Genomic DNA, 21300 nt, shown 5'->3' on the forward strand with positions numbered 1-21300 from the left:
CAACTGATAATAAGAAAAAGTACGAACTATAAAACAAATAAAGATATTAAATACATTCTGGATTATATATTCATTTCCAGATTTCTTAAGATACAAATTACAAAGAAGTGTTCCTCGAGCCTGAACATATACTCTATGTCTTCTTTGTCTTTGTCTTCTTCTGCTTCCTACTTCCTTCTTCTTCTTGAGGTTGATCGGATTTTCTCTTAGAGGCTTTCTTCTTAGGAATTGAAGGTTTTGGAGGAGACTCTTTCAGTCATTCAATCTAGCTTGCACACAATCACGAGCTTCTATCTCAAGTGCATTGACTGGAGGTGGATTATTCAGTTCATGAAGCATTATCTCAAGGTATTTTACTTTGGTGCATTTAGGAACAAGATCAAACAATAGAGATGATTTTCTGGACATTACGAAGACTGATATCCTTTTAGGATGTCCTCCTACTCTCTTGGTGTCATTGATTGATTCTTCCTCCATCACTTCATCAAGTACCTTTATGATAGGAATCAAAGCAACCTTGTCTTCTTTGCATATGGATAGTTTGACATCCAACAAGGCTTGCCGTATTGAGTCTAATTCACTTGTCCTGAAGTCTTTGATTCTAATCTTGCTTTTGTTGATTCTAAAGACTAACTCCCCTTCACTGTCAGTGCTGATTATGGGTTCATTGCCTTTCAGAAGATTAATCTCTGCTTCCCCATCGATTAACACCATCTCATGATACGCTCTCGTAACCTTCTTCATATCCGTCTCTGTATCTCTGATCATCTTATCATTAAGCTTATAAGCATATAGAACTTCAGCAGCTTTGAGGTCTGCTTCAGATCTCTTAACATTTGGAGCTACCAGTTTAGCTCTTTTTCTCCTGAGTTGACTTTCCAGGAAAGTAAGTTGTAGATAACGAATGGTTCTTATATGTTGGTCAGACATGGTGATGTTTTGCATCCTACCACCTGCAAATACTTTGATCATAAATGGATATATTAATCCTTGAGGAGATACATCCATCATCATTCTCCAAAGTTTTTCTCTGAAGTATTCGTTCTCATTCGATTTCAGCCATGGAATTTTTGATGCTAGGACAAATAGTTCAACAATGTTCAACTTTTACAGTACAAAGGTAGACACCTTCATCTGTAGACCATCTCTGTGATTGATAGTGATTCTCCATCCATTGTTCAGAATGTTCACAGTAGTTCCATTAATTATTTTGCTGAATTGATCATATAACTCATGGATGTTATCATGTTCTTTTCAGTAATGTTCCACAGTTCTCAGCAGATTAGAGTTACCAGGGTCAGAATAGTGATATGTTTCTGGTTTGTCCATTTTCTTCCTTATATCTTCCCATTTTCTTCCTTTCCTGTTAGCTTGAAGATATGCTTCTCTCTCTTCTCTGTTCCTCCTTCTTTGAATGGCTCTTTGAATTATTGCTTTTGATCTTTCCATTTCTTCTTGAATCTCTACATAAGAGCGATTTATTTTCTCTGGAAGTCCATAGAACAGACAGTCATCTGAGAAAGCATCTTCATCTTCAAACTCTTCATCCACAAAGATAATCTTTCTTTCTTCTGTAGCCACTTTCTCAAATCTTGGCTCACACCCCATCGAAACATCACTTTCATCTATTTCACCTTCTTCTAGTTCATCTTCAGAGAATAGGGGTTTTGGAGCATTTATTTGAGACAGTAGATTTCTATGAGTTGTAAGGATTTAGCTCAGATGTCCTGATCCCCCTAAGATGTTGCACTCTCCTTAGAAAATCTTTCCTTGAGGAGCACCCTTTTATCAATTCTCTCTGCTAGTTCTTCCTCCATCTCATCTCCAAATTCATCATAAGTACCAGCAGTTTGAAAGGCATCTTGAAGTAGGTTAACAGCAACATCAACATCTACTTTTTCTTATTCTACTACCTTTTTCTCCCCCTCAGTTGGGCTATCCTTCAGAGCTGGTGTTGATTGAGCATATAAGGTTGAAACAGGGATCTCAAGAGAAACAGGCAGTTGCTTACTGACTGAGGTCATTGGCCCAGTACTGGCAAGAGCTGTTTCAGATGAGACCGGGAGCGGCGCTTGCTTGCTAACTGAGATCTTTGGCTTAGTATTGGAAATTGTTTTTCCTTTTCCTGTATGAGAGATAGATCGCTCAACGAATTCCCGTAAACTAGCGAATGTTGCTTGTCGATGTTCAAGTTGATCGGAAAGACTGGCGATCTGATGATCTCTGAGAGATAGTTCTGTCTGAAAGTGTTGATCTTTAAGAGCCATCTGTTCCTTAAGATAACTGTCTTTGAAAGCTAGCTGCTCTTTAAGATAATCTTTAGTGACATAGTTTGATAGATCTATAGGTGTAGTTTGGATGGTAGGTGTCTCACAAGCTTCTCGCAGTGTATCGCTCATCAATCTATCACTCGGTTTAGGGTTATGTGTGTCACTCGTTCTCATAAGTTCACTTTGCTCAAAGCTCCGAGTTCCAAGTGTACCTGTAGAAGACACTGGACCCATCCTTAAGGAGGTCAGCAGTGGTGCAATGGCAGTTCGCAAATCCCGATCCTTGTCTGAGACAAGTTGCCTGTCATCAGGAGATGACTCATCCAGAGTTAGAATCTCTGGGGGGAGCACTGAGGCCTTCATATTTGGCATCTGATCCTCAGCTTCCCCTTGTATCTGTGAAGATACATTCCCCTCAGGCTCACCAGTTAAATCTGGTTGATCGCCAATGGGTTTCCAATTCATGCCTATGTCGGATCTACTATCTGCAGATGCATCCAGGTTTATTAGTCCTGGGGAGGTAAGTGCTATGCTAGGTTTGGCAGCGATTACATCACTCTCTCCTAACACCTGTGAAGGTAGTTGATCCATTGAAGGACCTTGAACAGGATATTCTAACCGTAAAATGGTTGAATTATTTGTTTCCATCAATACTTCTTCAACAAACAGTACTCTTCTAATCGACTCATTTAAAACTTCAAGATCTTGGATATTGGATAAGGTGTGTGACTCGTTACATGATATCGTGGCTGACAGGCGAATTTCAATAGATCTACCTTGTTGAGAAGATAGATCTAGTAACTGTGTAGTTGCCTTTTTAGCCAGAGAATCTTTTTGAGAAGATACCTGGAGGTTTACAGTTATCTCAGGATGTTCACTACTTTGCTTCATAGGAGATAGAGCTGCGGGTTCTCTAAAAGTACCTTCCTTATTTGCTGCATCTAGTGCAGTTTCTCCCTCTATTTGCATGGGGTCCTTATACTCCAGGGTTTTAGCTAGGAGAGTTGTCGATGTTTGGTTGGGCTCTAGAGGGTGGTTATGAATTTGTGGCATGCCAAATTCACTCCCTAGACTATCTACTTGTTCAATAAGTAGCTGTGTGTGCGGAGAATCAAGGTGTAATTGATCTATGCTAATGAAATCAGAGCATGCTTCAAAAGTATGACTCATAGCAGAAGTACCCATACCTGAGAAGACTGGTCTGTAGACAGATGTATTAGAATGAGTAGACTCAGCAGCTTGATGGAGTGGACTAGCAGCTTCAGGTTGAGGTTGTGGAGAATCTTCAGGTTCAGCTTCTTGTTCTTGTTCAACTTCAGCCTCTGCTTGATCATCATGCTCAGGATCAGGTTGATCTGCTTCTGCATTCACATTTTCTTCAGGTTCATGATCAATGTTTTCCTGTGGGTCATTTCCAGCTTGAGGTTCATCTTCAGCTTCTTCTTCTTCTTCATATTGAGCATTGATAGTGGCAAATGCATCTATCATGTGGTCTGTTAGCAAAGCAACCTCTGAATTTGGATAGTTCCCTTTCTTGTGTAACTTAGTCACTAACAGTTAAGACAAGACAAGAGGATCTTCCAAGATGCCACTGTGAGTTGATGTCTTTTGGGCTTCTGACAGTTTTCCATTAAGCACTATCTGAAGGAACCTTGCGTATAGGATAAAGTTCTGACGATTTGATTGGTTCTCCAAAATGTGCTTCATGAATAACCATCCAAAGTTGATGCGAAGATTATTCGTGACAGCAACCCCAATAACTTGATTGAAGATAGTTAGCCCGTGGAATCCAGCCATCTTGGGAGCCAAGCAGTGGGATAGTATATTGAAGAATAAATTCCATTCCTTCGGTAGATGACTTTGGTTGAAGTGTCTTGATAAGTTATCATTCGTTGTCATTGTGCTCCTTATTGCTCTGAAGAAACTGAGTAATTCCCAATCTTCTGGAGTGTCATCAAAATTATCACGAGGTAACTGAAGATGTTCATTGAAGTCGTCCTCTGTAATTTTGATTGTATCATCACCAATGTCAAAGGAAAAATCTAACTTTGCATCTTCAGAAGAATCTGTAGCTGTTGTATGTACATGCATGAGAAGCTCAATATTCAATTTCACATTAGTAGTTAATGTGAAACGCACAATTGAGTGTTCGTTTAAAAAACGGATCAAAGTCTCAAAGTGTACCATTTTCACTAGATCACGTTCAATGATAGAAATTTTTTTTTTTTTGGAATCTGAATATTTTTCGCCATTTAAATAAAATGAGGATAAAAATTTAGATTTAAAACAAATTCAATTGTGCCCTTCGAATTATTAAAAGAAATAAATTGACTACTCTTTAACACACTTATGTTTTTAAAAGATTAACCAAACAAGGCCTTAAAGTTGAAATTAAGTTAATAATCAAATCAATTAAAACTGCCAAACAAAGCCTAAAGCACATTAGAACAAATGCAAATCGATCTCAACAAATAACCGATGGAATTGATTGAAACTGATCTTAAAATGATCCTTATGCAATGGGCTTTCAAAATCTATAAAAACTGAAAATTTTAGCAGAGTACTGTTACTGATTTGATCAAGGTTAAATTTCTTCCTTCTCCCATTTTCTTTGTTGTGCGTATATGAATGACAAAGACTGAGCTGTATGTATATACTTGCAGCAACAAAATTTTTTTGTACCAAGTGTTGTGTGGTGACACTTCTCTGTGGCGACCAAGGAGCACAGTGGTGTCTTTGTGGTGAGCTAGCTGCTCAAATTAAAACAAATAATAATTCACAATTATATTTCATTACTTTCATAGATATCATCATTTTATTGATAATACTATAATTTTATGAAAAATAATTATGCTGCAATATATTTAATATTAATTTCAATGAACCCCTTTAAATATTAATTACTTAAAGTCCACTGAAATTCAATTAAATAGCTTTATCAATATGAATGTGCTCAATCATATATATATATTGTATGTAAGCGCATAAATGATTGATTTACGAGAAATAATTAATGGCATGTAAATTCAGATGTCCCTAAGATATGGAATTTAAACAACAAGTGAATTTAACCAGAATAAATTACAGTTATTGACTTCTAAAATTAATTAGAAATATTTAACATCCCAAGTTCACTAACTAACTTAGAGAAAGTGTTTTTATCAAGTGGTTTGGTGAAGATGTATGCAATTTGATCCTCTATGGGTACAAAGTGTAACTCCACAGTGCCATTTGTGACATGCTCTCTGATAAAGTGATACCTGATATCAATATGCTTTGTTCTCGAGTGCTGAACTGGATTGTTTGAGATTGCTATTAAACTTTTATTGTCAAAGAATATTGGGATCTTTGCCAATAGACCATAATCCCGGAGTTGGTTCCTCATCCACAAGATTTGAGCACAACAGCTTCCAGCAGCTATGTATTCAGCTTCAGCAGTTGATGTGGATACTGAGTGTTGCTTCTTGCTATGCTAGGATACCAATCTTCTTCCAAGAAACTGACAGCTTCCTGATGTACTTTTCCAGTCAATCTTACAACTTGCAAAATTTGAATCTGTATAGCCAACTAGGTCAAAACCTATACCTTTAGGGTACCAAATTCCAAGCTTTGGAGTTCCCTTAAGGTATCTGAATATTCTTTTAACAGCTATTAGATGAGATTCTTTTGGTTCAGCTTGAAATCTAGCACATAAGCATGTTGCAAACATGATATCTGGTCTACTTGCTGTGAGATAAAGTAATGAGCCTATCATACCTCTGTAGCTTGTGATGTCAACTTTCTTACCAGTTTTGTCCTGATCAAGCTTGGAGGTTGTTGGCATGGGAGTCTTTGCTGGAGTTGAATCTTCCAGATTATACTTCTTAAGAAGTTCTTTGATATACTTAGATTGACAAATGAATATTCCATCTTTCCTTTGACTCACTTGTAGACCAAGAAAGTAGTTCAACTCTCCCATCATACCCATCTCGTACTTACTCTGCATTAGCTTAGAGAATCTCTTGCAAAGATCATCATTAGCGGAAGCAAATATAATATCGTCAACATATACTTGAACTAATATCATATGAGATTTCTGCATTTTATGAAACAGAGTTTTATCTATGACACCTCTAGTAAAACCATTTTCAAGTAAAAACTCAGAGAGAGTGTCATACCATGTCCTTGGAGCTTGCTTAAGACCGTAGAGAGCTTTGAATAGAAAGTTGACAAAATCACCCATATTTGGATCTTCAAAACCTGGTGGTTGTTCCACATAAACTTCTTCTTCTAGCTCCCCATTCAGGAATGCACTCTTCACGTCCATTTGATAAACTTTGAATTCAGAATGTGCTGCGAATGCCAAAAACATCCTGATTGCCTCAGGTCTAGCTACTGGTGCATAGGTTTCATCATAATCTATACCCTCTTCTTGAGAGTAACCTTTAGCTACCAGTCTGGCTTTGTTTCTCATTACAATGCCATCTTCATCTAGCTTGTTCCTGAATACCCATTTAGTGCCTATTACTGACTTATTCTTTGGTCGGGATACCAGCTTCCATACCTTCTGCCTCTTAAAGTGATTGAGTTTTTTTTGCATAGCAATAACCCAATCTGGATCTTCCAGTGCCTCATCCACTTTCTTAGGTTCCATTTCTGAAAGAAACCTTGAAAAGTGGCATTCATTCTGAGTGGCATGTCTAGTTCTTACTCCTGTGTTAGGATCACGAATGATCAATTCAAAGGGATGGTCTCTGTTCCAAACTCTTTGACGAGGCAGATAAGATCTTCATGTTTCCCCTTGTTCAGCCTAATGTTGAGTGTGAAGTGTAGATCCTCTTCCTGCTCCCCCTGAGTTGCTGTCACCATGACTCGATGATCCTGATCTGTTTATAGTGGTTCTTGATGGGGTTCCTGAATGATTATCATGATCATTGTTTCCACCATTATCACCACTTGATCCTGAATCAGCATTGCCCTGAACTACAGACACAGTTCTAGCAACCTCAGGTTCTATTATATCCAAAGGATCATCTGATAGATTCTCAAATTCTAGAGATTCAGAATCATTTTCTCTTTGCAGGTTTGCCAACTTGGTGTCATCGAATCTTACATTAAGGCTTTCAATCACCTTCTGATCAGAAATCATATAAACCCTATAAGCTTTAAATTCCAGAGAGTAGCCAAAAAATATACCTTCTTCTGCTTTAGCATCAAACTTTCCTAGATGTTCATTTCCTTCCTTTAGCACAAAGCATTTAGCACCAAACACATAAAAGTATTTCAGTGTTGGTTTCTTGTCAGCCATAATCTCATAAGGAGTCTTGTCATGATCTTTGTTAATCAGGGTACAATTTTGAGTGTAACACGCTGTGTTGACAGCTTCAGCCCAGAAGTAGGTAGGAAGTCTTGATTCACTTAGTATAGTCCTTGTTGCTTCAACCAAGGTACGATTCTTCCTTTCTACTACCCCGTTTTGTTATGGAGTCCTTGGAGCTGAGTATTGTCTCGAAATACCTTTCTCTGTACAAAATTCATTTACAAATGCATTCTTGAATTCTGTCCCATTTTCAGATCTGATCTTTCTAACAGGTAGTTTCGCTTTCAACTCAATCTTCTTTATATGATCCACTATCAGCTGAGGTGCTTCATCCTTGGATTGTAAAAACAACACCCATGTGTACTTGGAGAAATCATCGACCATTACTAAAGCATATCTTTTCCTTGATAGTGACAATACGTTCACTGGACCAAATAAATCCATGTGAATCAACTGAAGAGGTTCAGTTATACTTGTCATTTCCTTGCTTCTGTGCGATGCTTTCTTTGATTTCCATTTTTCACATGCTTCACAAAGTCCTTTTTGACAGAATTTCATCTGTGGTAGTTCTCTCACTAGTTCTCTCTTGATCAGAGAGTTCATTATCTTGAAGTTCAAGTGCGAGAGCTTCTTGTGCCATATCCAACTTAATTCTGATGAAGCTTTGCTGTAGAAACATCTGCTTACTCCATCACAGGTAGACTTCAAGTCAGCTGCGTATAGATTACGTTTCCTTACTCCCTCTAAAGCAAGCTTCTCATCTTTCCTGTGAGATATCAAACATCTTTCTGTTCTGAAATCAACATTATATCCCCTGTCACAAAACTGACTTATGCTCAGAAGATTATGCTTTAATCCTTCCACAAGAGTGATGTTTTCAATGATGACATTGCCAATCTTCAAATTCCCATATCCCTTAGTAAATCCTTTGTTGTCATCTCCAAAGGTAACTATAGGTCCAGCTTTCTCAACCATACCTGTGAGCAGGGACTTTTCTCCTGTCATGTGCCTAGAACACCCATTGTCCAGAATCCACATGATCTTTTCTTTTCTTACCTTACCCTGCAAACACAGATTGATTAAAAAGACTTTGGTACCCAAGCTTTCTTGGGTCCTGAAGGTTTAGGGGTAGAAACAAAATCAATAATTGAATCCTTAACAGGCTTAGCTATCACTTTGACTGGCTCCTTCTTAGTGTTAGTCTCAACAGTGTTGTCAGACTTAGAGATAGGAGTAGCAGTCTTGTCTTGTGTGTGCTTATTACTCATGCTTTTCTTAGTGTTGATGCAAGTTCTAGCAGTTGCAAGAAAAGCTTTAAAATATTCATACATGGTAACAAATGCACATGGCATACATCTAACTATACCACAAGGTTCATCAAAACTAGGCATGTTAGGCATGGGAGGCATACTTGAAGTTGTAACAGATTCTACTTTACTTTTAGTGCATGCATGTGTAAGATGTGCAGCAGAATTGCAATTATTACACAGCTTCCTAGATGCAGATGAGGAAGATGCAAAATCAGATTTCTTATTAACACCTACCTTGTCATTCCTGTTCTTCTTAGTCTTAACCTTACCACTCTCACCAGTCTTAGGGTTGACTATTGGGTCTTCTTTCTTAAGTGTTTCAGGTTCCTTTATATCCACCTTAGTACCTAGGCCAGCTATAGATTTGGCTTTCGTTGCTGGAGCCTTAGGAGTCTTAGGGGATTCCTCTTCCTTCTCTCTATCTTCAACAATCAATTCCTCATTGATTAGCAAACTTACTTCATCCAAAGGTTCTGAAACAGACTCAGTGAATAGAGGAGATACAACATCCTTAATAATATATGGAACCTTTTTTGAGACAAACATGTTTATCTCTGATGTACCACTATGTTTCCTACTGTTCATCTGAGAGTAGTCAAATCCTATTAAAGTCTTAGATTTAAATCTTTGACTATCTATTATCCCCTTCTGAGTCAGAGTTGCATTCTTAAACGCCTGTAACTTCTCTTCTAAGTCAGCAATTTGGGTTCTAAGAATAGCTTCTATGTCTGCATTGCACTTAACCTTATTCTCCAGATACTCTTTCTTTTGCTTAAGGTCTTCTAGTCCAACTACAAGCAATTCTAGTTCTTCATTCCTAAAGGTTAAACTCTCAGATTTAAGAACTAACTTATCATTTTCCATTTTATATGCAAGTATGCTTGTATGAACATTATACAATTCTAAAGTAAGTTCATGCACAGTAGATTTGTATTCAGATACAGACATATCTATAGTGGTAAGTTCAGGAACCTGAGATGATTGTGGTGATTCCTCTGCAGAGTCTGCCATAAGGGCCAGATTCATATACTCTTCCTCTTCATCCGAATCAGTATCATCCCAGCTTTTGCCTTCACCAATGTATGCTCTTCCTTTTTCCTTTACCACATAAGCATTCAACTTCTATTTCAGCTTCTTATTCTTCCTTTTCAGATCTTCATAAGTTTCCTTCTTTTTATAGGAGTCATTTGATTTAACTGCCTTGGGCTTTCTGCAATCAGATGCAAAGTGCCCTAACTCATTGCAGTTATAGCATCTAGTTTTGCTCTTATCAATCCAACTTGACTTGTAGCCTCCTATGGAGCTTGACCCTGACGAGTAGCTTCCTTTCTGAAATCTACCTGATGAACCCCTTGGTTTGTAGTTGGGCTTTCTTCTGAATCTAACATGACTAAATTTTGTAGCCATGTATGCCATAGATTTGTCCTCCAACTGTTCAAGTTCCTCTTGAGTATAGAACTCATTTTCATCCTCTGGCTCACCATCAGTAATTTCAGCTACGATAATTTCTTTAATTGTTGAGGAGGGTACAACCTTATTTTCTTGAGATTCTGGTTCACGAACTACAAGTACAGTGGTTTTTGCAAGTGCCGTACTCCTACTGTCAATAGAACCAGGTCATTAGATAATGGCTTTTTGCTCTTGCTCTAGCTCATGTGTTCTTAACTTACTATAGATCACATCCAGGGAATAGTGATAAAATCTGCTCTTTCCCTGATTGATGTATTCTTTTGTTCCAGGTGAACTGGGAGCGTCAGTATAAACTTTCTGTTAGACTCTCGTATGGGATAGACTTTCCCTTGCAGCTTTAATTCACTTAACAGTCTTGTATATCTCTCAAAGAGTGAAGACAGTGCTTCTCCGGGTTGAAGTTTAAATGCCTCATACTGAGTCGTCAGAATATCCATCTTGTTTTCTTTGACTTCCTCTGTTCCTTCCATCAAAAGCTCAATGGTGTCCCACATATCTTTTGCACTATTACTTCCTAGAAGTTGATGGCTCATATCATTATCGGTCAATTCCATAATTATGAGTTGAAGGCTTGTATCCAGATTTATCAACTCCTTATCGATTTCCGTATATTTAGACGAATCCCTGGGAGTGGATGAGGAAGGAATTCTCACACCAGTTGTCGTTGTGGATTCAGCAATTACTTCCATCGGAACATAAGGTCCATTCAGTAATATCGCAATGTAGAGTGGATTCGAAGCTTTCATAAACAACATCATCTTTTTCTTCCAAATGTTGTAATTGTCTCTGTCAAATGGGGGAACCTTTATACTTCTAATTCTTTAGTTATTCATTATCTTGGCGGAATTAAATTATTTAAAATTTCAAAAATTTCAAGAAATGAGAATTTTTGAAAATTAAAAAATTAAGAATTTTTAAGAACTTGTTCCTTTCTCCGGATCTTGATTTGTATGTCAATCAACAAGCTCTGATACCAATTGTTAGTCCCAAAGTATCGTAGAATGGGGGGTTGAATATGATACCTACAATCTTTTTCGATTCGTTTCAAGTTCTTAATTAAAAGTGCGGAATCAAAAACAATACAAAACAATTCGAGGAATATATTGTTTTATTAATATAAACCTTGAGGTTGCTACAATCTAATCAAATTATTTATTAGCTAAAATAAATTCAGCACCATAACAATATGTTTACAAGGATAATAAATGTGAAGCTTTAATGGACCTCTCGTAAACTTTTTGTGTTTGCTGAAGAAGATAACCAACTGAATGAATTACATTCAATTGCTGCTTTGTAATCTTTCAAAATTTAATGGACAGGTGGCCAATTATTGTCCACATAATTCATTAATTTTGCTGCATGCAATTCTGTGAATAACTCATCTATGGCGACAGCTCTGTGGTGACAAGCTTTCCCTTGTGCTTCCTTTGTGGCGACAAGCTCTGTGGCGTCAACTCTATGGCGACAGAGTTGCCTTGAACAATTCTCTGTAATTATAGCTTCTATGGCGACAACTCTGTGGTCATAGAGTTGCCTTAGAGTATTTTCTCTGTGGTTACACCTTCTGTGGCGACAGAGTTACCTTAGAGCAATTTCTCTGTGGTTACACCTTCTGTGGCGACAACTCTATGGCGACAGAGTTGCCTTAGAGTTTTTTCTCTGTGGTTACAGCTTCTGTGGTGACAGGTAGAGAGAGCTGTTATGACTTAGAATATTTTGGCTCTTTGTCAAACTATTCTTCAATGTATCAATCATTTTTCTTCTGTTAATTTAATCAAAATACTTTCTTGAATGCTGATGTTTGGTGCACAGGTCTGGTTCACAAACAACTAGCATTGTGAGGATCCTAATTCAATTTTTCTTGTGTTCCTGAGTTGATACAGACTGATGTTTATCCATTGCTTCTTTCATTGAACCCTTGATCTGTTAACACTTGAAATCAATACATGCAACTAACGTCTAAATCCCTTTGATTTCTTATTTTTCATGGCTGCTTGAACATAAAAATGAACTTCTTCCCATGATCTGTTAAAGGACTTAATGAATCAATCATATCATTTGGTTTTATGTGTTTATCCTGTCTTTATCTGAAGGGATCCTATGCTTTGCAGTTTAATATTGTTTATCTGTTTCTGTTTTCATGTTGAGTTATAAATCCTCGATTATATGTTACATTACATTATGCTTTACAGAGGATGTTGAGTATTGGAGATCACAGTGTAGAGAGATTATGGGTTTGTTTGTCCAGAGGGACCAAGGATCGTTAGCTGCACTTCAGCGAGACTACATGATGAGGCAGAGACTTCAGTCGACATTGCATAGTGCCACTTTTGAGTTGGATGCTTTGATGCACGATGGGCGGCATTCTTATGCAGAGTATCATTGAGCTACCTGTTTGGCACAGTCGGTTATTAAGATACTCCGTGATGAGTTGAGGCGCATTCCACCAGGATTCTGATGGTTGACAGTGGGAGACTAGTTGTGTATTATATGTGATATATGTAGATAGATGCAGAATAGTAGAGTGTGGTTAGTTATGTATGTGTGTAGTATCTAGTTTTGACTTGTATCAGCAGTAGCCATGGCAGATCTGACTTAAAATTTTGTACCAAGCACTTGCACCTGAGGCTGGTGTCATATATATATAAAATAAACTTTTTCAACCATTTCTTTTCATATATTTAAATTCCAATCTTTACAGCATTTACATTTTTTTTATTGTTTTTACAGTTCCATATTTTAAAACCTATTTAATTTAAAATAGTGAACCATCATTTTCATTTCAAATTATAAAATCATTTCAACTGATAGTTTAAATTTCAAATCATTTAAATCTCTTGTTTTAATTATTTTCTTTCCATTATCCATTGTTTAAATTTCCTATTTTAATACTGGATAAATTGTTTCTTTATCTATTATCAACTACTTAATAAATCATTAAAAAGGAATCATTTGTTTTATTATTAGAAAAATTGCACCAAAATGAAAGACCAGAACTGAAACCTCCAACAGCAACTCTGAGGGATAGACTAATGATACTATGAACCAAATGTTCCATCTGATGCAACAACAGATGGTAATGATGCAGCAGCAAATGCAACAATAGCAACAACAGATTCAACAACAGATGTTACAACAGTCACCTCATCCTGAACCTCAGTTACTACCAGTTATGCCTGTTGTTACCTTTAATCAGTTCCAGTCAGTTAAGCCTCCAGAGTTTGAGGGTACAGTGGATCCTACTAAGGCTAGGGCTTGGCTAAAGAAAATGGAGAAAGCGTTTGCGCTTGTTAAAGTTGAAGAGGATCAGAAGACTGATTTTGCTACTTACTTCCTGAAAGGGGAAGCAAATTATTGGTGGGAATCCAGGAAAGCCTTAGAGGGTGAAGACATTGTGACTTGGGATAGGTTTAAAGAGCTATTTCTGGAAAAATATTTCCCTCGCTATATGAAGAACCAGATGGAAATAAAGTTCTTGGAACTGAAGCAAGGGAATATGTCGGTGGCAGAATACGAAGCCAAAGTTTACTGAGTTGGCTAGATTTGTTCCGGAGCAGGTTGATACTGAAGAGAAGATGGCTAAGAGATTCCAACAGGGATTGAAGCCATGGATTCGTAGCAGAGTGGCAGTATTTGAATTTACGACTTACACCGCCGTGGTTCAGAAAGCCATGATTTGAAGGGGAAAGTGAGATGTCCCAAAGGTAAAAAGGACAAGGAAGTTTTCAGAATCGTTTCAATAGGAAGCCGAGATTTTAAGCCCGGACAAATATGAATTTCAAAAGGACAAGACAAGAAAACCAGAGAGCTGGTAATCATTTCCAAGCTCCCAATCAGCAGGGAATTATCAGACCCCCACTGCCATACTGCAAGACATGTGGTCAGGAATATACGGGTGTTTGTATCAAGACAAATGTGACATGTTTCAGATGCAAACAGAAAGGGCACTACTCTAATGAATATCCAGCGGGAAGAACAGAGGTTACTTATTTCCAGTGTGGAAAGAAAGGACATGTTGCTAGGGATTGCAGAGGACCAGCTATGGCCGCTAGTGTTCTGAAAGTATTGGCACTACCTCCGCCACCACAGCATAATCAGCCTAGAGCGAGAACTCTTAACATGACAATGAAAGAAGCGGTCCAGAGTCCTAGTCTGATTACATGTACGCTTTCTGTGAATTCAGTAGATGCAAAATTATTGATTGATTCTGGAGCTACGAGATCTTTTATTTCTGAAGAATTCAAAGACGATGTAATATCTAGGAAAATTATGTGAATATTTTTTGTTAAATAAATAATTATAACGTGTTAATGTTATGGCATGTTATAATTATTATTTGTATTCCTGTATGGGCCAGAAATTTTTTGATTAATTAATATGTGTTTAAACGGCATTTATATGAATCGATCTGCAGTCTGTACTCGTAATTATTTGCGTTCTATCGAGGTACTCGTTTTATCTCGTTTCATGTGCATTTGAATGTATTTTATGTATTTTCGCGATTTTCTTTTAATATAGGAATCATTTTGATTCCTCAAAAATCAACGGATCGGGACCCCACCGGGACGTCAAAGCCCACAAATTTCACGTTTCTATTTTTATAGAATCATTCGTATTTCAAATACCCACTATTTTTATATTTTTGAATTATTCGTAATTTTTGGGAAATTTTGACATAAATTTTATATTTTATTACTTTTAAAATTATTCCCTATAATTATTATTTTGGGGCTTAATTATTTTAATTAAAGGATAAAAACACCCTTATTTGATTTTTGGGTAGTTATTTTTCAGATAATATAAATAGCATATTACATTATTTTATTTTATTTTTATTTTCATTTTATTTTTATAAAAAATCAAGAATATAGTTTTTGGGGGTGAAAATACTTGCTCAACCTTTGATCAATGATTTCGGGCTAGCCAGGAAACCAAATCGAGTGTTCTAGTAATGAAAATCATCCTCTCAACGAGCCCGTTCTATTGGTATCAATTTTACAAATCGAGGTGCAGTATTCTGTAAATTCGATTTTTCAAGTTTATTGTCTAAATTCATTTTTGATTCTAGAAGGATTGTTTGATGATTTGGTTGATTGATTATTGTTTCTGAGTTCACGAGGGTCGATTTAGTATATAACTTTGTTGATTTTGGTTATGTTTTAGTATAAGTCGAAGTTCTTGTTTTTCTTGTTTTTGATTTCGAGTTTTTGGATTATTATGAGGTTGTTGGTTGATGTTCGTCCGTTTAATACGAAATGAACGTGTACAGACTCAGAAAAAGATTATGCTTCCAATAAAAATACTTTTGAGACCTAATTTCTTTTGTATTGCAAGGTCATTTGATTTGTGAGTAATACTGAGTCGGTAGTTGATCGATAAATACAGTTATTGACCTGATTTCAATTCTGAATGTACTAAAACCTATATTTTGACGACCTGAGTTATGTGCTGCATGAAATATGTGATTACGTGTTATACGAATAACATGATTACGTGTTATATGATATGCATGCTATCTGTTTACAGTTTTAAAATGCCATGATTAGTTATAAATGATTGGGTAGATGTAAAGACGTATAGTTACGTGAATTGAGTTTGGTTCTGTTAATTAAGATAGTCCTTTTGTTTATAGAATCGAATAGCAAGGAGTGCATTCAAGTGTTAGACGGAGTCAGTAGCCAGCAGTTATAAGCCAGAGTTATAGTGAGAAGATATCGAGTATACCAGGCAAGTTTTCTCCCATATTCTAAATTCAGAATAGCTTATTGTTTTATATATTTAAAATATTAGAACTATTTATAAATAATCTGGCAGCGCATTGGATACCAATAGTCATATGTTTATTGGAATTCTTTTATTCTAGCAATCATTCTGCTAGAAAAAATCTTTTGATTTGATAGATAGTGAATAACTATGCTATCCAGATATACTCTATATAGTGAAACTTTGCGATGAGATTAGCAAATAACTATTTGTTCTAGTTATTTTGCCATCAGTTGTTGAGATAACTCCGGACCATGTGAAATGGGGAGTTAAATATATAAGGATGTCATTAATACGACTCATTTGATCAAAATTGTTTTGTGAATTAGTTATTGGTTAGCATAAGAGGCCAAGGCACCGGTCTAGCGTGAGCTATTATATGAAAGTGTAATATCTTGCCAAGCAAGTATTTGCCTTTTTATGGATATCCAATGGGTGTTAAAGATTCGAGCATAAAAACGCAACGGAAAATCAAAAATTTTCGAATCCCTACCGCAGGATCTATGTATAATGAACGGATAATTACGGAGAATAGATGTTTTACCTTTAAGAGCTTTATTATTATGGTTGTCAAAAGGAGATCCTAGCTTTAACCGAACACCATGTATCCCTCCTTGACGATCTACGCCGTAGAGGTATCCACACGAAAGCTGGTACGGAGGAGGCATGTACTAGCACCAAGAACGGACCTGTTTTCCCCTCTCTCTCTCACCTTTAGCTGCTAGGGTTTTATGTTTTTATCTAATAAAAAACATAACCCTAATTTTAGCCTTAAAGATGTTTATATAGAGAGGTCAAAAACAGTCCTAACCCTAATCCAAGTTGGAGTTTATTAAAATCTAAGTATTTGAGCACGACCATGCATTTTATAGTCTTATTCAATCAAGAGGCCAATAATATCACTCCTTTAAGAAAGGAGGGCTAAATCCCATCTAGATCATTCATATTTCTCATACGATTCATAATGTGCCCAATGTCTACTTTTATTATTACCCGGTCAAGGATAACTTTCAATAGTATCAAAGTATATTAATTCTCGTACAAAAATATAATGATTTCAGGTCAAAGGACCAATACATCATTATCACTGTGAGATTAACTTATGACACTTTAAACATGTAGTATCTCACAACGGGTCAATCCAACACCATGTATTTAATACATGTGCCTGTGTTTTGACTTTAGTATCACCATACCTATGATCAATGAGATGTGATCATCAGCCAACAAACACACCAGTCTCAATGTATTTATTATCGTCCCTTAACAATAATACTTGACTAGGGACCTTTAGGAGTATCAATACTATTCTCATAATCTCATTTCTAAGTCACGTACTTAGAGATATAAATTTACATATCATATTCCAAGGACATTTATTAATCTAACATCGTATCGCAGAAAATAAAGATATAATAAATTACTAAAGAATAATCCATATAATCATAATTAATAATCCAAATGTTTCATAATATAAATATAATAGTGTTGTCTATAGGGCACACACACTAACAATAGGTGTGGTATGGCTGCGGGATACTGATACCTATATTTACGCTATGGCCGCGGGATACCGATGATGTTTCATGACAGATCATCAGGAACAGCATAGTGCATAATTGTGTTTTGTTAAAATGTCTCTTAAACATTAAAGCTTATATCAGCTTCTGGTTTTACTCAGATATTGTTATTATTCTTCACTTATAAACTACATACCACTTGCTGAGCATTTCTTCCCTCATACTTGTTTATTATTCTGATCTTTCAGTTAAGACAGAGCAGGCTTGAGTCCCAGATTTGATCAGGAGTTGTGTGCTTGTAAATAGGTTGATGTGTTTTCCAGGTAGATTGTTTTGGGACGTTTGTCTAGCCTAGAGGTTTGTAATAAAATTTAAATAGTCTGTAAAACTAATTAAACTTATGGGTTGTAATAATAGTTAGTTTATATTAGTGCTTGTTTCATACTATAACATGTGATCAATCTAGATGCATGCAAGGAGTCATAATTATTATTTTATTCCTCTGTGTCTATTATGTTGTGGTTTATCATATAGTGACCCCCAAATCTAGACCCTAGGTTTGGAGAGCATCACAGGTTGGTATCAGAGCTACAGGTTATGGTCATTGAAACAGGCTTAGGATTGTCTTAAGTGAGCATAAGAAGATCACATAAGATAAGAGCGTGTAGTTTAACTCTTATAGGGTTAAGTTTAGGTTATTGGGCTGGGTTATAGCTAAGTTGTTCAGGTTTCATGTTTTACATTTAGCTTTAGGCTTTTGTGCCATTGCTTTGCTATTTTGTTGGTTTCTGAGGATAGTAAGAAGTGATAAAAGAGGTTGAAAGGTTGTGTTGCAACCCTATCCACCATTGGTTGGTTTATTTGAGATTTTGAGCCAGAGTTTAAAAGGTTTGGATAATTCTTCATTAATTTTCCTTATGTTATTATTCTCGAGATAATAAGCAGGATTATGAGATAATCATGTCCCATGTGATAATATGGTAGAAAGTTTATGATATTTTGAAAAGAGATGCTTGAGAATTTTGATATGCTAAAGGAAATCTACATATTTGACACAATGCTTGACAGATTATTATATATGTTACTTGTTTCTTACTAGAGTAATGGCACCAAAGAGAAGGAATAATTAAGGAGATGATCGTATCGAGAGTCGTACAGATTCAGTGATTGTCCAGATGTTGGGGCTGATGCAGCAACAGGTGTTGCATCTTACGCAGCATCAGCAACAACAACAACAGTAGCAGCAGCAGCAAGCAGCAGCTCCACCTGCAGTGACTTTTAAGCAATTTTAAGCTGTGAAACCACCTAGTTTAAGGGAAGTGTTGACCCTGTAGAGGCCAATGCATGGATTAAAGAGATTGAGAAGGCTTTTGACTTAGTCGGAGCAAGATCTGAACAAAAGACCAAATTTTCCAGTTACTTTCTGAAGGGTGAGGCAAACTATTGGTGGAAATCCACACGAGCATTGGAAGGAGGTGAGTTTGTGACTTGCGAAAGATTCACAGAGCTATTTTTGGAAAAGTATTTCCCGAGGTACATGAAGAATATGTGGAGATCAAGTTCTTGAACCTGACATAGGGTGATCTTACTGTTGTGGAATATGAAGCCAAGTTTACTGAATTGGCGAGGTTTATGCCAGATCAGGTCGATACAGATGAAAAGAAAGCAAGAAGGTTTGAACAGGGATTAAAATTTTGGATTCAGAATAGAGTGGCCATGTTTGAGTTGACTTCATATGTGGCAGTGGTTTAGAAAGCGATAGTGATCGAAAGTAGAAGTGACATATCTCAGAGAGAAAAGAATGGAAAGAAAAGGAAAATAGAAACCTCAAGAAGAGGACAACATCAGGGTAATTTCCAGGGCTGTTTCAACAAAAGGCCAGACTTTCAAGGTAATAAGAATGTGGGTTTCAAAAGACCACAATCAGGAAATGAAGGACAAGGTAGCCGTTTTTCAAAATTCAAATCAGCAGAGGTCCAATCTTCTACCAATGCCAGATTGTAAGTTTTGTGGCAGAAAGCACTTTGGGGTTTGCAAAGCTAATTCTGTGTGCTATAAGTGTAATACGATGGGACATCATGCGTATGAATGCCATAATCAGATGCCAGAAGTTACATGTTTCTGATGCGGGAAGACAGGGCATTATGCCAACAACTGTAAAGAGCAAACTCAAGGTGTAAATGTACCAAGGATTGCAGGACCATCCTCTCAGGGTGTAGCAAGGATTGAAGAACCACCAGCAAAGAACTAGCCAAAGGCCAGGATATTCAACATGAATATGAAAGATGCTGTTCAGAGTTCCGATATGTTTGCAGATACGCCTCCAGTCAACTCCGTAGATGCTAAAGTTTTAATTGATTCTGGAGCTATAAGGTCATTTATTTCTCAAGATTTTGTTGATAAACTGCATTGCGAAGTTGAATTGTTAGAACAAGCGTTAATGATAGAATTAGCTAATAAGAACCAAGTTCTCATCGACCGAGTGTGCCCGAGATGTGACATTGAGATAGCGGGACATCATTTTTATGCCAACTTAATACCTTTCAAGTTAGGAGAATTTGATGTTATTTTAGGAATGGATTGGTTGTTAGAGAATAACACTCAGATCGATTGTAAGAATGGGAAAGTGAGACTTCAGACATTGGATAGTAAGAAGAAGGTGATATTTCGAGGGAGTAAGCAGGAAAAGAAGTTCTTAATAATAGCTCAAACGAAGAAGTTATTGCGTCAGAATTGCGAGACGTATTTGGCCTATGTGATAGACACCATCAAAGGAGTTCCCGTACTCGAAGCAATTCCAGTTGTCAATGAACTTCTAGATATCTTTCCAGATGATCTTCCAGGGTTAAATCCCGACAGAGAAATTGAGTTTGTGATTGATTTAGCACCTGGAACGAAACCAGTTTCTAAAGCTTCGTATCGAATGGCACTAGTAGAGATGAAAGAGTTAGCAACTCAGCTGCAAGATCTTTTGGAGAAAGGGGTTATAAGACCAAGTGTATCTCCGTGGGGTGCACCAGTGTTATTTATCAAGAAGAAAGACGGAAGTATGTGACTGTGTATCGACTACCAGGAATTGAATAAGCTGACTATTAAAAACAAGTATCCGTTGCCAAGGATTGATGATTTGTTTGATCAACTGAAAGGCGCTGTTTGGTTTTCTAAGATTGATTTAAGATCAAGATACCATCAATTGAAGATCAAGCCAGTAGACATTCCAAAGACAGCATTCGAAACCAGATATGGGCATTATCAGTTTTTGGGTAATGGCATTTGGATTAACCAACACACCAGCAGCGTTCATGGATCTAATGAATCGAGTATTCAAGAAATATTTGGATAAATTTGTGATTGTGTTCATAGATGACATTTTAATATATTTTAAGATGGAAGAAGAGCATGTAGAGCATTTGAGAATAGTTCTAGAGACACTGTGAATTTTGGTTAAAAGACGTACGATTTCTTGGGCACGTGATTAGTAATAAAGGAGTGGAAGTGGATCCGTCAAAGATTAAAGCTATAATCAATTGAGAGAGACCAAAAACACCAATGGAAGTAAGATATTTCATGAGATTGGCAGGTTACTACAGAAGATTTATGTAAGAACATATTAGTATCTTCCCCAGTGTTAGTCTTACCAGATGATCAAGGAAACTTCATGATCTACA

The 21300-nt window shown here is 36.8% G+C and overlaps 1 protein-coding gene across 1 annotated transcript in view; it reads left to right on the forward strand.

Annotated features, from left to right (window-relative positions):
• The first annotated feature begins 12579 nt into the window (after positions 1-12579).
• Positions 12580-21300, forward strand: part of LOC141665764 (uncharacterized) — a 45637-nt gene continuing 36916 nt past the window's right edge. The window contains exons 1-2 of the mRNA XM_074471743.1: positions 12580-12725; positions 14279-14511. Coding sequence (XP_074327844.1) covers positions 12580-12725; positions 14279-14511 — 379 coding nt within the window. The remainder of the gene's footprint in view (positions 12726-14278; positions 14512-21300) is intronic.

The sequence above is a fragment of the Apium graveolens genome, chromosome 6 (genome assembly GCF_009905375.1).
Source record: "Apium graveolens cultivar Ventura chromosome 6, ASM990537v1, whole genome shotgun sequence".
Classification (NCBI taxonomy): Eukaryota; Viridiplantae; Streptophyta; class Magnoliopsida; order Apiales; family Apiaceae; genus Apium; species Apium graveolens.